Consider the following 17,585-nt stretch of genomic DNA (forward strand, 5'->3'; position numbering starts at 1 on the left):
AGTAAAAAATACAAGTATCAGAGAGTACATACATGTGGTGGTGGGGGGAATTTAATTTCCTTTATCCTTTCATCTTTTTTTGCCATGAATACAAGGTCCTCTGGGGTATTCTCCTCTCACAGCAATATGTCAATCAATTGGAAGAATAATAGATGAGTATCAGCAAGTTGGCACAGTGTTTCTTAATCAGGGAGTTCTGGGAAGTTTGATGAATGCTTTAAAACCTTTTCTTTGGGACTTCTGTTTAATAAACGGAAATACTTGCCCTCCTATTTGCTACTTTTAACACAACAGACTCTGAAATCTTGTGTGCCAGTATCCCAGATTAATTTAAACACATTTCACTGGTGAAATCATATGGTCTCATTTCTTTGTTCATTGGTACCCAGTGGTAAGGGTATTCAGTGGGGTTCAGCGGCAGCATAGCACCATTTCCGCTGCTGTCAACAGTAAACCTCCTAAACACTGCAGCTGGAAAACAATTAGGCTACTGAATACATTAAGAAAATATTCTGATTTGGTGAAATTCAGTTTGATGTTGGTGAGTTGGCTTTGGTAATGTCAGGGAAACTGCCCTTGTTATGATCAAAGCTGAATTTGAACCAAGTTACACTATTCCATTCATTTCTGTCTCAGATTTAGCTTCTCCCTGACACTCTTCTGATATTCTGGTAATGATTTCTGTAGAGCAGGTCTCCAGTCAGCAGCTGAGGACAGCTAGGTCAGCCAATATCACAGTCTTTTGTTTGAAAAGTCCAAAAAATAAGTATTCCAAAGCGAAGATGCTCTCCAGTATTCTCTTCTTTAACTTTGCTTGGGGGAGCCTAAACTTCTGCTTCTGCAGATACCTTGCACAAGTGCCTCTCCCTGTGCGCCAGACAGAGATAAGTGACTTTGTACAAATTTCAAGTGTGTGATTAGAAAATCCAAGCTCTGGATTTTAAGACCAGAGAGCCTGTTGCATTAATCTAGTCAGAGATAAGGCACAGCATGGATCAGGAAACCATCCTCAACTATTTCCTGCAGCTGAAACTGAACTAGGACCCAAGTTTTAGAAAAAACACACAGCAGTTAAAGATGAAGTTTAATTGTCTTTCAGGGGGAGAATTCACCAGAACTTTGGGAGGCTTGTTCCAATCAGTAACTTCATCCAGTGGTCAAACAGGCCTAGAATTCCTACATTTAATCTGCCTACCTACAGCTTACAACTACTAGTTTACAATAAGATTTTTGCCCCAAGACTGTAATATCCTCTGTTATCAAACGTTTATTCTCCTTATCAGTATTTACAGACCTTAATGAAGTTATGTCTTAACCTTTTCTTTAATAAACTAGGTAGATTGAGTTCCTTGAGTCTCTCATAAAACATGAACTCTTGATTCTTTACTTAGTCTCTCAGATACTTCCAAGTTGTGCCCAATTTCTGAACTTTTTCCTTGAGGAACAGGCACCTCAACATGACATGCTGCATTTCAGCAGTTTTTGCAACAGAACAATGACAGTTATTACGTGACTTTTGGTAGCAAAAAGGGAAACAACAGAGATTAAAGGGAGAAAAAACAGAATGGGGGAGCAAAGAAGAATGAAAGGGGTTAAAACCAGGCAAAACAACAATTGAAAGAAAATGGAGAAGGAAGGAAAGACTCAAAAGTAGGACAAGGTAGTAAAGAAATCAGTAGCTATTGAAATAGAAGCTCAGGAAGAAGCAAGAGATGACGAAAAGACCATGCAAAGCAGTACCTATTTTTACAAGTATGCTTTCGTAACTTATCCTGACTGTTCCAAGAGGCTGACACTCGACCCTGCTACCTATCCCGCCACCTGATTATTTCAGGCAATCAGTAGCTTCCATCAGTAATCACTACACAATCCTCTCTGCTTATGAACACACTACACTTCTGAGGAATTTTTCGCTAGCAGAGCTCATTAGCACCACAAGGTGCTAAACCAGCCAGCCAACCTCCCCGAACCCACCACCCAGGTTTCAGTTGAGCTCCGAGGGAGAAATGTGGAAAGGCCTGTGTCTCTTCCCTCCCCCACCCTGGAACTACCTGCCTCGCCTCAAGGCCAGGACTGGAGGCCTCGGTCAGAAGAAACAAAGGGCACATACACACAAAGCACACATATGGAGCTCTGGGCTCCAGTCATCAAGCCTGGAACATCTGTGGCTTTCTCAGGATGCGTGTGCAAGTAATTAGTCCAAGGCCAGCTGTCCCCTTCTCACTCTCCACCCTTTATGCTCCCATTGCTTTCACTAACACTGGCTGTCCAAAGAGTATTTTATCTGACGGTCCACCAAAAGAGCAGGTTTTTCATTGTTTATTCTTTGGAAGGAGGGAGTGGAAGAGAATTGGTGAGGTAGTAAAGAGGAAAGGACTCTTCTGAGTACGTCTCATGAGACACCTCAATGTTTCCAAACAAGCTTTTGCCACATCAGAGGAAAGATTTGCTTTAACCTTTATATTCTGAAGTTATAATCTCCAAATGCTTGTGGCTGGTACTGAAAATGCAACGATCAGCAGTGAGCTTTCCTGCAGGAAAGCTTACAGCTTTACAGACACATCCACGTCTTGTATTCTGGGCCTAATTTCCCTCTCAGTGATCCAGAAGTAATTCAGGGAAATTAATGAACCTTATTTCAATCTCAAGATGCTCCCTATAATGCACTCATTTCTGAAATCTTTCTGCTGATTTGTGCTAGAGCAAGCTGGAGGTACCACGGGAGGCAGGTCTCCACATCAGTGGTGCAGCTGAAGAAACCCAGCTGAAGCTTTTACCAGTTGTATGAGAGCAGGAGTGAGACCAGAACCAGCCCTTCTGTTCTCATCTGTGAAATTACATTTATAGCTTTGCCCCAAAACCAGGCTCCCAAAGAGGCCGAAGGTGGAGCTGGGGAAGGAGCACCGCTCCCCGGCCGGTGTGTAGCAGTTACGGGCATGACCAAGCCGAAGGCTCGCATGTGCATCGGGCGGCCCTGTCCTTCAACGGGGCAGCAAGCGCCTGGATGATACATTCCCCGCAGCTTGTGCTGCATCGTGCCTTCCCCTCTATCATCTCCATAGCAGCAGTTCTGCTAATTGAGACCAGCTGCTTCAGTTCCAAATTCTTCTCTCCAGAAATATCGATACTACGACGTTATGATTAGAAAGCACTTTACCAAATGCCTCTCAATTCTGCACAGCTCAGATGAAGAGCAGCTGCAGAAAGAAGGGACAGTTCCCTGAATGTACAGAATAAAACACTGCAAAAATACTGGAGAAATTAAGGCTATAAGCAGCAAGTCAAAATAGAATAATGATGGCAGAGAAAGCAGCCTGCTGTATATGCTTGTGCCTGTCATTTTAGATGTCAAAAGGACTGTGAGCAGACTTCTTCCTTATGCTCTAGGATAAATGGCCACAGCACTGCAGCATTACAGCTTCATGTGGCAGGTGTGAGTATTTGTTGGATCCAGTTTTTCTGTCCAAGGATGGATTAAAGCAAAATCCTACAATCTGGGCCTGGCTTGGGAGAGTAGTTGTGGTATTGAATCATTGGCTCCAGGGACTGTTCTGCACAGCCCACTGGCAAAGAGACTCACTGGAACTGATAAGCTAGTGGGAAGATTTGCAAAGTAGGAATGCCACCACACCACCATGACTTGGCTTCACTGTTGGCTGTTTCCCTGTGGCTGCTGACCGTACGCAGCAAGCTGTCAGCTGGATGCTTCGCAATGGCCACACTGGGATTGCCAAAAGCTGCAAGCATTTCTCCCCTTCAGGCAGGCTGGATTAAGCTGGCTAACAGTACAGTCAATTCCAAATTCACTTAGAAGTTGCGGGCCCTGCTTGTGAGCATCAGACACAGGACATTCTCAAAAAGACATCTGGTTACTGAGTTTATGCAAGAACTGGGCAAACCAATCCCATCTGTTGTTCCAACCTCCTGAGCACAAAGAACGTAAACCTTGAAAGAGAAAATCCCACCAAGAATGATCTGAAAGTGAGACTCACAACACAACACGTCATTTCCTCCTGAGAAGGATGCTGTACCATCGTACAGAAAGCATGGCATGCTGCAGCACGCGGCTGTGTAAATGAGGGCCTAACACACCGTTTCGCTGCTCAGATTTCATACTACAACCAAGGTAATGCAACACAAGTAAAGCAGAGAGATCACTTTGCTATGCTAAATGATTTGCCTCCTACTCTGAAAATCAATGAGGTAAATAAAATGTTTTATACAGGTATCAGACAGTGTCTCAGCAAACAAAATGCTCATGTTTTTTAAAAATATTCCTGCGATGTTACCCTGGGAAATATACAAAGTGTTCAGAGTCTCATTCAGTTTTTACCATTTACACACTTTTTTTACTTTTGTGGTGTTCCACTTGTCTGCTGTCCTTTCAAAGTTGCAGTTTTCATATCTATTTCACTTTCTAACTTTCGGTCTATACTAGAAGTCTGAATCCACAGTACTGTGGGAGAGGGAATACATCAATGAAATTCCAGAAAGGTAAGTCTGAACACATTACAACTGAATATAAATTTTAAGAATCCTTCTCTGAAGAACATAAAATTTACACTGTATAGATTGTCTGCATATTCTTTCAATCTCCATTTTCTTTTTGGTCTTAGTAAGGTTGCTGTACTTACTTGCTGCTGGAAAACAGCTGACACAGAAGTATGTATAAGAAGCAACAGTGTAAAGATATATGCTCCATGTGCTTATAGGGAAGTTACCTCAATAAGTACGCTGCATGCAGACCTGTTAGCGTCATTTGCAGGTGACAGCTTGATGGAATTCTGTTGATTGCAGCGCAGTTGTGTTCCCTCCCATCAAGCTGAATTTAGCCTTTCTACTCACCAAATCACATGAGTAAACTTTTATGCATACATTTATTTTATTTTTAGGTTTCCAAGATCAATCAATGACGCTCATGTAAGGAGACTGGTATCACAAGGCTAGGAAAAAATGGAGTTAAGCTTTTCTGAACACTGGTGTCATTGGGACCATCAGGACAGACATTTTGTTGGTTTCCAATGGCACAGCTCTGTGGATTGTTACCAGAATTACAACAGCTTTAAACAGGCATGGACCTTGGCGCATCAGACCATAACAAACTCATGCAGCCGAGCAAGCAGTAGGAGTATTCAAACAACAGATGCACCAGCCTCTCTTAAATCTCTTCCTACTGACATTTCTACACCTCAGTCTGCAATGTACCATAACTATTACGCACTGCTGCAGTGGTGAAAGTCAGATGCCCAACACACATCTGCCCCAGCAGAGAAGCCACAGCTTTGCAGCTGACCATCTATTTTGGTCACAAAGCACGGGCATACTCCCATTTAATTTCAGCTGCCCTAACCTCCCCCATAACTAAATCATTGTTATTATGCTCCACATAATCCTAGTACTGACAGGGATGTTTGTTATACGTAATTAAAGATATTAATTTTGCACGGAACAGAAGACACAGAGCCAAGTTTGTTTTTTTTTTAAATCTCCCATTAGAAAATTACCTTCATTAGCACCGACTCGCTGAGCTTCTCTCTGTTGACTATTTTTATCGCGACCTTCTGACACGTGACACAGTGAACCCCCAACTTCACAAGCCCTGCAGAAGAAACAGCAAAATAGAAAGGAAGAATTGGTTAGAGATAGTCACTGTTCAGATTTTTGCTATTTGCATGCCACCCAGCAGTTGGCAATTTATATGCAAACAAATCTTCACTAGTCCCTCCTCCAGCCAGATAAGGTCTTGTGAGTAATGAAGACCCTGAAGCCCACATCGTGGCCATTTTGCAGTGAAGCCATCAACATTCTTAATGCTGCTGCTGTTTCTGCCATTAAAGCCGTATTTTTGTTGAAGCACTGTATTCCAGCTCTCACCACTCAGCGTATCCTACCAGTAAGAAGTGAACTTCTCCCAGTTTAACTGCACTAGGCTAAGGCTTTGGCTGACACCTGACATCAGTGGATGCTCGGAAATCATCAAACTAGATGGTCAAATGTCTGCAGTGTAGAAATAGCCTCTACGTTTTTCTAGCTCCTTCCAGAGCTTTTATGATCATAATAGAAAGGTTAACACTGTGATGAATGGCACTGTAGCATGAAGGAACATCAACATATGCAGATACAATTCTAAGTTCTTTTAACTTGTTATTATTCACTATATCCTTATCCTCAAATAACTTAAGAGCGCTGTTAAATGATTACATTGGCAAAAGGATATGGATATCCCTGACAGGATCAGGATGTCCAAGTGATCACCAAAATATGGAACAAAACTCCCATGAATTAAAAGAAAGATGTGAGTAACATACACGAAGCATGAGCTTCTGCCAAATTTTGATCTAAACCTGCTGACCTGTGTGAAAATACCTTGAGATATCTCCCACAAGTGTGTTTATGACAGTCCCCCGAGCTCTCAACTCTATTGCCATTAAGAAAACTTGTACCTGGAAAAAATGTACTTTGTAGGTCTATTCGAGTGAGATCTTGTTTCCTTCAGCTTTTGCTCTTGTCAAACATACACCTGTAGCACAATACCTGGTGGGCTGGATCCCACCCCACTCTACACCCAGTATGCCAAATTGCCGTTCAGTTTAATTCAGTCAGAACTGAAGTAAGAAGACATGGCACCTCTCTGGTGTCGGCAAGACCTGCTGGGCTTCACAGAGCATTTATGGGCAATGACACCGCACAGTAAGAACAAGCCTAGCTCAGCTCGCCGCTCCTAGGTTGGGTTGCCATCAAGATCCCAACCTCTCTACTGATGCAAACCACAAACCAAACATGTTGCTTTATCTGCAAATTGAACACAACGGATCTGCAGTCCAGTGAAACAACAAACACAGCGCTTCATGCTTCATATCGAGGGATGAATATGCAGACTATTGCCTAACTACAAACTGTCCCCAGTAAAGTGAACTGGAGTTTCATCAGGGACTCCAGCAATCTCCTGCAGATACTCGTCTATCTTCTTGCTACACAGTTAATCAGGAACTTGGAACCATTAATCGCTGGTTATTATGCTGAGAAATAAACTTCTGACTTGCTTCCAGTTGCATCTCTTTTATGGCATGCTCAAGTGTTCTGGGTATTTCTAGTCACATAATTTCTCGGTCTCATCTGGTTAAATGCTGACATCCTTACTTTCAGCCATGACATAAACAAGTCACAAAAATTAAGAATGCAGCACACTGACAAATCCATTTGCAACTGTGTATAGCAACAGCCTGTCCTCTGCCTGAAGCGGCTGAGCAGCACAGCTGGGGGAAGGTGCTGCCATGTCCAGCCAACGCTCACTCGTATGTCTGAATCTGGTCTGTTCAATACATTTACAATGTCACCCGTAGCGGTACTGGCTCTGTGTTCACCGTTCATAGCAGCTGCAGACTTACTTATGCTGCTTCTCTTTAGCTTTGTTCTCTGTTTGGACAGTGGCTACTTGGCACCACCTTGTTGAAAATGTGCATGGTTTCAAACCGTGCCAATTGCTTCCTTCCTGCTTCCAGCACAGATCACGGCCCTGCGTCACTCACAGCACAACCCTGTCACTCTACATCATTCTTAGTTGCACTTTCAAATCTCAGCAGAACCTCTTAACTCGGTCCTTTGTACCTGGACTGCCAGGATCTGCAGCACAGTGCTGTACAGTAACACGCTGCAGACAAATTATTTTCAGAGGTCAATAAAGGTGAAAAACAACTACTCTCTGTAACTGGTCCTTCACCCTGAAGGAAATATAAAAGCTTCCAGTATCTCACACTTCAGGGTTTGATTTCAAATGTTGTTGCTCCCAAATCAAGACATCTGTTCCACTGAACCCAGCTGATCTGTAAACTATTTTTCCTTTGTCCTCCCCAAAGCACCCCATCGTTGAGTCATAAAGGGTTTTACCCATTAACTTCTGGGACACCACCAGGCTGTACAGGCAAGCTTCTCAGCACCCTCTGTCCTTCTGGCTACTAACCTACCACAGACTCAAAAATTAAGATTAAACCATTGCATTTACTCCAATCAAAAAGTTAATCAGCTGTTAGAAGACACCACAAACTTTGCAAAAACCACACCGATACCAAATTGCACAGATTTTATGTTGAATTAATTTCATCAACCTCAAGAAGTCGTTCTTGATTTACACCACAGTACCAGAGGACAGAATGAGAAAACACGAGTGAGACTTAATGTATTTTTCCTCTCCTGATTTGCATTTTGAAAATCAAGGAAAAAAACGCACTGTCACCACTGTGTGTTCTGTGGAGACAGAACTTTAAGACAACTCTCTGAACAGCCCAAGACAGCACTTTTCACTGTATTAAATTCCGTGTAATTTTAGGGTAAAAATAAAACAGGTCACTCTGCCTTGCCTCCTCCCCAGTCCCCCAGCCACATCCTTTTGCCATCTGCATGCCAGCCTAATAAACAAATAATTAAAAATTAATTAAAAAATAATTTAAAAATCCCTCTTAGCAAGTCCATCTAGAGCATAAGGCTCTCCTGCTACTACGAGGAAATCCTAATTGAGCTTGGTCAGGAAGGGCTTGTACTCAGGACTGCCGTTTCTGTCCTGTAATTTCAGTCGAGGATCTTAACCCTTCAGAGATGGCTTACATGGGGATTTGAACTCCTGTGGGCTTCTTGATGCTTAGGAAGCCCTTCTACCGACACAGAGAAAATAAACCATTCAAGAAGTAGTACGTATCTGCTTAATGACAGACCCTTAGAGAGAATAAGAAGCAACGATGTGAGCAAACTGCTGAGGTGTTAACTGAAATGGAAGTGGCAGAAATGCCCACTTAGAAACAAGCGTCCAAGGTGCGCTTACAGCATTGTGACAGAGCCGGTGGATCTTCCAGATCTTCCTCTCCTGCATATGCAGCTGTTCCAATCTATAGGAAACCTCCAATACAAACATGCCATTAAGTTAGGTACTGGTAAAGTTTATCTATATATTCAGGCCAGCACAGGTACCTGTGTGGTCCTCGAAGGAGAACAACCAAACCAGGCTGTGCTAAGAGGGTATTTTGCACTGCCTTGGCTTAAAGCAAGTCTGCCAGCCCACAAACAGACTTTGAACTGGTCAGCTTCATGAGTAGTTAACCCCTCAGATGCAGGCAAGTAACCTTCATTAACTCCATCTGAGATGCTGTGGGAATCAAGCACTTGAAGTTCCCCCCCCAAGCTGTCACAGGCACACTTCAGATTTCCCTCTGTCGGCGGCTCCGGGGGTCGCAGACGCTGCCATGCTGGCACGTTCAAACAGGCTGTTACAACCTCTGGGCTGCCAGCATTGGGCTGCTTTTGAGCTTCGTCACTGAACCGCACCAGAAGCAGCCCTACAATTTCAGGTTGGGGAGTAAAGAAGAAACCACGACAAGCTGAAAACAAGGGGATGTGTGAGCTAACACTGTCTTTTAACTTGTAATTAAAAGCCACGATTTGAAAAACACTGAGCATGAGGAACCCCGGATGACACAAGGGAAAGATGCCATTCAAGGAAGAGCAGCAGAGGGAAGCATACAGGCCTGACAGTGCTGCAGCATTCGTCCTAGTAACAACCACGGCTGCCCACTCTGCTGCTAGTAAACTCCCACTCTGCCACACTTAAAGATACACAGATCTTTTCTGAAAAAGACAGGAGCTTACCTGATGAGCAAGGGACAGATTTAGATCAGCTGGACAGCCCATCCTGAAGCACTACAGAGAGGAATCCTTTATTTTACCCAAGAAGAACGCACCGTGGGGATGGAGAAACAAAAGTTTCCCTCCTGCTGAGACAATATATTTACTGTGAATCCCTGATCACAGCAAGTCATCTCCATGGCCTATATTGTAACCGGCAATCAACTCCATGACTTTTTAGCCAAGGACAGGATTTCAGAAAAGGCTGATTTACTTTCGCCTTGCATTCTGTGCAGCAATTTTCTCTAACACAGACTGAATAAAACACAGAGTTCAGAACTGGTGCTATTTCATATCCACTTTACAGTTGTGTAAATAGCAGCATGAGGGAACACAACTGTGGATAGTAACACCTCACTAATGATCCTGTTATTACAACTCTTCATTAGAGAAAGAAACGTTCTGGGAACAAGACAGAAATGTTTTTCAATCCTATCCAAACTTGCAGTCTGCCAAAGACACCGATCTGAAACAAATTACCACTTTGAGAGAGACTAATAAATAATGAAACAACATTGCTGTTTAAGTACAGCACTACTGGTATATTCATTGCTAATGAATAATGTTCCCACAGTTTTTCAGAAATGCTAAACACAAGTAACTCCTTCTCCCGATTTTTAACTTAAGGCCAATAACTGCTTCAAGAAGTGGAATGAAAAATTAGGTACATTTGCTACATTTAATACATATGATTTTTCCAATGGTAAATGGAAGTCTTTAATTTTCTTTTAAAATAAAACCAACCCAATGCCCTATTTGTAAGTAATGACAAATTTCTGTAGTAGGGAAACTAGCCACTGATTTCAGAAGACCATCTGCACGTTGCTTGCTCTTCATTCCACTTCATGGCACGCGTTGTCAAAAAACTTCTCAAAAGATCTGAGCAGAAAGCCCTGGTCTGGCCAGTAGTATCTATTTTGGCTGGATGAGCAATTAAAGGAATGTCTAGAGAGAAATATCACTCCTCTTTTAACTTGAGTTCGCTAATTGCCAATTAATTCAAGTCAATGAATACTCTGCAAATGTTAATCTAGGCACCGCAGGACACAAACGTTTGTGGTTTACTTCAGGGCTCAGACTAGTACTGGTAACAAACTATTTGGATTAAAGGAAGAACAAAAATCTCAGGCCAAACAAACTCAAAAGAAATCTTAGTGTGTGTACACTGTCACTGCGTATGAGCTTTGGACATATGATCTTTACCTTATGAGTAATGTTATTTATCCCCACAAATCGGAGGTTGCCATTGTAAGTCTTAGAAGTACTTATGGATGCTCATTCCTGAAAACTACATATGCTAGCATTTGCAAGATCTGCAAACCTTCAAAGATGCCAGCTTAGAAAATCAACGCTTAAAGCAAACAAAAGCATTAACATAACTCAAGTGGAACACAGGACAATACCTAAAATGTAGTATTCTTGCTCTTTGTTCTCAACAGTTATCTTCACAAACACTGTAGTTTCAATTAGGGTTACATAGTTCAGTTACAGTGTCTAACTCTGCTGACTGCAGTGAAGTTGCTTTAGACCTACAACACTGGAAAATGGATTAAAATTTGGCCCATAGCAAGATGATTTCCACAGCCATAAAATAAGGATAATAACACTTACTTACCTTGCAAGGGCTGTAGAAGGATTAACTGATTAATCCTTACAAAGAGTGCTGAAAAGGGATCTAAACCCTATGGAAGTTTTATATATTACAACCAGGAAAACTGCATCTTAAACACAACCTGGAAAAAAAGCTCTAAATATTTTTTGATTAATAGCTTCCACTTCACTTCCCAATTCTCAGAGCACATAGAATTCTGGTCTCCTACAATATGCATCTTATGCTCTTCTTAGCTGCACTGGAAAGAACTTTGTTACTGAGCATCCTACTTATGGAAACCAATAATTGCCCTTAATTACTCACTCTTCTCATTGAAGAGCTGTTTATTTTTCTATAGCAATTGTTATCTCTAATTATTGCATTTAAATAAATAGAGCCTTATATCAAGTGACAGGGAAATTATACAGTATCAATTTATAATTGTATATGGGGAAAGGAGGTATAGGGTTGTCTAGAAATCTAAAAGGATGAGGATGGAGCTACCCACATTGGTAATGAAATATTTTGACCATGGGTTCTAATACAGAGAGATTCCAGTGCTACAAGGCTGTTCTGAGGGCTCATGCAATAACTGCTTCTAAATTGAATAAACTGTAATTACTGTAGGACTAAAGCCAGAGTTCAAAGGAGACGTTCATCAGTGCCAGGATTCATGTGCCTCAGCTCAGAGCGTAGGGAAGCTGCACACTGAATTGCTGTAGCCTGGATTTGTTGTCCTGAGCTATGAGCACCGTCAAATGTACACTGGCTCGGCCAGCTGAAGGGGCACAATCCTACGCTCAGAGATTGGTGAGAACAATGCAGCAGCTCAGATGTGACTGGATCCACATGCCTGATATTAGAGATCAAGAGGCACAGACATGTATATGTACACACAGCAGCTCACCAGGAGCAGGTTTTACACTGTATGCCTCAGAGATTATGGTAGGATCATCCTCCAGGCTCAGCAGGATCAAAACACACAGAACCAACATCACCTCTATTGATTTTTACCTTGGTCTCTTTCTTACAATATTTCACAAATCAATATTTCTCAGAAACTCTTCGTGCCCCCTGAATATAGCAAAGAACGTGACCGCTGAGTCCCTTTGACATGCTCTCCTTCCCATCTCACCGTACACGCTCATGTGCCTAAAGGGAACCGGGACACAAACCTGGATGGGCACACCGGTTCTGTCCTTTGCAAAATGCCATTATTTCATCAGCCAAGCTCTAACAAACTCTCGAAGTCCTCTTGGATCTATCAGCAGCTTGTGATGTCTGGTGGGCTGAGCTCCTATTTCAGATCAAGTCTTTGTTCCCATATAACAACACTTGGGAAGCTACGCTTTCCTGCCACGGGAGAAGTGCAGACTTCAGCTTCCAAAGCGTACAACTGAAAGCGTTTGGGTAGCATCCCCACCCCCTGCAGATGGGGTAAGAAAGAGTGGTTTCATTGTTTTCAAATGAAAAAGATAAATTAAATTAGAACAGATCTTTCCATTGATGCACCAGGAAAAAAATATCTCTTTTTTACATCTCTGCATGGGTATTAGGAAAACTCTGCTTTCGCTCACAACTCTTCTAGTCAAAAGCTTGTCTTTCCACTTTCCAAAAGCTGTACGTGTACATCTCCTTGAAAAACTCTTCTTGAGGAATGATGAGATCCATGTTCCCCTTCAGTTTTCATTAATCCTTTGTCAGGAGATGACCAAAGATGGCCATTTTCAGGTACAGCAGGAAGCCAGCAGAGCTGTCTATCCTGCCTAAGATATCTTTTAGAAAACATGTCATAGTAATTAGGTAACATCTGGGTAATGAGCCAAAACATCTCTGCTTGGTCCAATCACCTAAGGAGAAGAGCTGATGCACTAACAAGGAAGGAACACTGCCCGGCAGAGGAAGAGGAGGTGAGGAAGGAGGAGGGAAAAGAGCAGATGAACTGCTCTTCATATGTGCTTTAGGCTGATGTTAATCCCATTTGCTATGCTCGTTCCTTACATCTCCCTTCTTCACCCTACCTTTCCACCGCCCCTCCATCAGGAAGTCCTCACCCCCTTTTGACCCTCCCATCAACCAAGGTTGTTTCAGCTAGGTTATATGTATATTAAGAACTTATATTAAGAAAGGGGGTTACCACGGAAAAAAAATACAGAAGGCAGAGGTCACACTCTTCACAAGATTAGGCTCACCACAGAACACTGCATCCACCCAGCTCCGTGCTGATACAGCTTACTCTGCCCCCTGACATCTCTTAATCACCCGCTGACAGATTCCTAACGGGATTTCACTGACTGCTGACATGCTGCGCCTCAGTAACGGCCCACGGGGTGATCTGGATTAGCTGTATTTGCACCCGTGCTATGCACGAGGCACCAAACAGCAAGTCACGAGCACGTGCAGCGCATCCCAATTCCCACGAACTCCAGAAGGGCCTGCTGGTGGCAGTGGGGTATGGCCCATACATAGCAAAGGAGAAAGGCACTGGGTAGCCACTGCATACAGGGTTCTACAGCTACAGTTTTTTTTCCAAGGACAAATTGTTCTGTACCCAGTAGAGCTAATAGGGGCTCATCTCTTGCAGACCCACACCCTAAATTTCATTTCAATGTCCACCACAAAACCCTGGATCCTCTTCATGTTCCCTCATGAGATCTCCAGTCCCATGCCAACAGGTCCTCACCACATCTATGGACATCCTACTCTCCCCCCCCCCCAATGTCATAACATCTACAATTTCCTGCCATACCTCGTGTCTCTGCCCCAGTGTCTCTAGCTTCTCACATCTCCTGCAGTAACACCCTCCACAGTTCTACCCATTTGTCCTGTGGTTCACTTCTCACTTGCACAGTTTCCTTCCACATAGCTTACTCTCTCCTTTCTCCTATGTAGATGACGACAGACGCTGTGGCTAGTCCAGACCTGTGAGCCCATCATGCCGTTGGTCAACCAGCATCTGCCAAACAGAAGAATATCTAACACCTGCGTTGTCCTTGTATTTCCCTCTCAGATTTGGTTCTTTCTCCAACTCCCAACAGAGCCTGAAAGGACTTCGTTACCTTTGATTTTTGAGACTGTGAGACCTTTGTTAAAGTCATTCCATATACTTCCATGAAGATGCTCCTGCCACGCGCTACTGTGTTATCACAGACAAGAGTGCCTATGGCCATACAAGGCTGGGGTTTGGGTGGCAGCACAGCAGGGACACCTTGTCTTCCCCATTCTGTACCTGACTCCCACAGTATGGCCCGAGCCGTTTTCAAAATGATACTGAGACCTCCCAAGGCAGCAGTAGGCTTTGGAATTGAAACCCTGTTGGGTTAGTACCTGAATTCAAACCTCTCCCATTGCCCATGCAGTTCCTCTTATTACAGTTTCAGACTTCTTGTGTTTCTGTTTGGAAGCATATCTGGATTATTTATTTAAAATAAAAGTGGCTTCCTAGTGAAACAAGGTTAATACAGACACCTTGCACGTCTAGCTGTCTATACATGGCTCGACCTCTGACAACTTTGGATCCCACTGGCCCACACCAACTAAACTGACAAAATCCTGCAGCCGGCTACAGAGAGACCTTGTAAGTCGCCCCAGTCCAGGAAAGGTAAGGATACAGATTAGCCTGCAGTCATTCACCTGGCTGAGATGGTATCTGGCTGGTCAGCCAGCAGGAGAGTGAACTCTTGAGCAGAGCCCAGTTGTACTGCCTTGGCTGCAGGCTAGACAAGGGGATAGGGATGGGGAGGGGGTGGCCCTGAGGCTGTTGGAAGGGCAAGAGATTGGGGGGAAGGCCTGGGGACTCATAACAGCAGACTTATGGACCTACAGAACACAGGTCCATAGGATGAAATGGAAAGAAATAATATTAGTAAGATTCTGGTACTTTCCCATGACTCCCACAGCCCTACAATGTGGGCCTATGTAGTATCAATTTGAGCAACTGTTCCAAGTGCTTTCTGTCCCCTCTAGTGCATCATGTGCATTGTAAAACATGAGGGCAGAGATCTCACGACACAATTGTAACAGAACGCTTTTCCCATTTTGCACTCTGTTCCTCTGTAAAAAGTATATGAAATGCCACATTTTCTTAATTGTACTGAATTTGAGAAACCCCAACCCCCCAGCTTAGGACAATAGAAAGAAAGCCCATATGAAAACTGATTTCTGGCTTAAAAAAGGGAAAGTTACAGCAAAATAATTAAAGGTCAGAAAAATTAGACTATTACCATTTTAATGAACAGAAACAGGCGTATAAAAAAACCAGTTTTCAAAAGTATTTCCTTTAACGTGAGAATAATGGCTCAGGTCACAGCATGGAGCTGAAAGCATTTATCGACTTCTACACCAAGAAGAGCAGGAGGTGCCTGCTCATGTAATACAAACTTCACTGCAGCTGGTTCACTCTGTTCCTTACAAAGAGAAGAAAGCAGGGCGTCATATTCAATGGTTATGAAAAAGGCTCAAGCACCTCATTAATTTAAGGTAAGGTTCACAAGAAACAATGTAATACCTAGAGAGCGCGGTCAGCTGTGCCTCCACAAAAAAGAAAGAAAAGTGTATTTAATTTCCTTTCAAAAGAGAAGTCATTGGATAAATACAAACACGCACGTCACAATCCACCTTCAATACGCAGCTTTATCACTTGGAAATGCATACCAAAGTGGCTGATGCCAAGCATATCCTGAAACAGAGTTCAATTTCAAACCCAGGCAGGAACCGGTGATTATAAAAGGACATTGGCACGAGAACTGTGCTGTCAAAACACATCTTTGTGTCCAGGATTTCTATGCAACAACCCCTGCCTGGGTGGCTGGAAGATCCCACAGTGAATTTTTCTCTTCTGGAAGAATTCACTGGAGAGGATGACGAACAACCCCATGGGTCTGATCTAAAGCCCACTGAAGTCAACGCAAAGTCTCATCTGTTTCAGGAATTTGCAGACCAGTTTCTTCATCAGCAGCTTACACCTATCCGAACCTTGCTTCCTCTGATGGGTGTTGCTGTAGAGAATGAGTTCGAAGTGCTGAAGAATCTGGCTGTAGAAGACCTTACAGCTATGCCAGAACCAGCTGTTCTTTACCAAAGTGTACAAACCCCTGTATACGGTAACTATAACTAAGGCAAAACAGATCTGCAGGCATTGTTATTCTTGGATCTACAGCACCTTTTACTGTACCACTCCCACACACAGGAAAGGGTTCCACCTTTACTAAGACTGGTAATTTCTTAGTATCAGAATAAAATCTTTAAATTAGGCTCCCTACAAACACTAGTTCAACACCAGAGCCACAATAAAGAAAGGTAAAGAGTGGATGAGTTTTCTAGATGTCAACAGAGAATCTAATCCCCAGGGCTTTTCCTCTGATTACTTTCTATTCTATTAATAATTCTATTTTTTGGCCCCACACAGTTAGAACGAGGTGTCTGAATACTCAGGAAGATTCAATTAAAAAAAAAAACCACAACCTTAAGAAGAAGGACAAGTTCTAAGCCTGGACAAGTTCACAGAAATAAGCAAAAGACCAATAAGTATCTTCTCCCTACAAGCTCCAAAGCCTGGGCAAAAGTTAAAAATACCATCCCTCAAGAACAGCGCTCCCACATGAGGACCCAGTTTTCCCCGCACGTACACTACTGTGATCCCATTGGCTTCCTTGGAACGATTCCCAATTCCCGAGAAGAGCTGCAGCCCTCCCAGCCTCCCCAGGGAGGTGACACAACACAGCGCAGACTACAAACAACGGCCACAGAGCAGCTCAGTGTTGACTCAGAGGCGCTCACGCTCAGAAGAAGAGGCAGCTCAGAAATAATTGAGATTGCTGTGCCTGTTCAGTGTCCCGACATACACAGGGGGATAAACGTGCTAAGGTAATGCAGTACTACGCAGCAATAATGGCATTAGACAAATCACGTATCACTTTCTGCAAAGCCACTGGCCTTAAGGGATGCTGCCTGTAAAGAGCACAGAAAATAAGTCTTGTCCTGATGAACATTACACACACTTAAGTTCTTCGGCTGTGTATTATGAGCTCCTAAGTGACTAGAAGCTGCTGTGGTATTTTTTACTCGTACTGAGGGGTCAGGCCACTCACACATTAAGGCTATGGCCAAGTCACGTAGAGGGGTACGCAGGAGTCTCTCCCTGAACGCAAAAATCAGCAGCAGCTCGGCAGGACAGGTATCCTGTCGCAGCACTCTCCAAACTAGCCAGCTGCAACAAGGTCTGTTACCACCTCATCCCAGCACACTCTTCATGCCAGTCCCTCAGCTGCCTTCTCCTCGTCTCTCCTCATCTCGGGCGCGCATTCTCTCTCCTCTTGCTTCT

General features: G+C 43.3%; 1 protein-coding gene across 19 annotated transcripts in view; it reads right to left on the bottom strand.

Annotated features, from left to right (window-relative positions):
- The window catches only part of BRSK2 (BR serine/threonine kinase 2), a 314,590-nt gene that overhangs the window by 151,494 nt on the left and 145,511 nt on the right, over positions 1 to 17,585 (bottom strand). For all 19 annotated transcript variants that reach the window (XM_040608957.1, XM_040608951.1, XM_040608946.1 and 16 more), the window contains exon 2: positions 5,505 to 5,599. In XM_040608957.1, the coding sequence (XP_040464891.1) occupies positions 5,505 to 5,599 (95 nt within the window). The remainder of the gene's footprint in view (positions 1 to 5,504; positions 5,600 to 17,585) is intronic.

Source organism: Falco naumanni, chromosome 10 (assembly GCF_017639655.2).
Source record: "Falco naumanni isolate bFalNau1 chromosome 10, bFalNau1.pat, whole genome shotgun sequence".
Lineage (NCBI taxonomy): Eukaryota > Metazoa > Chordata > Aves > Falconiformes > Falconidae > Falco > Falco naumanni.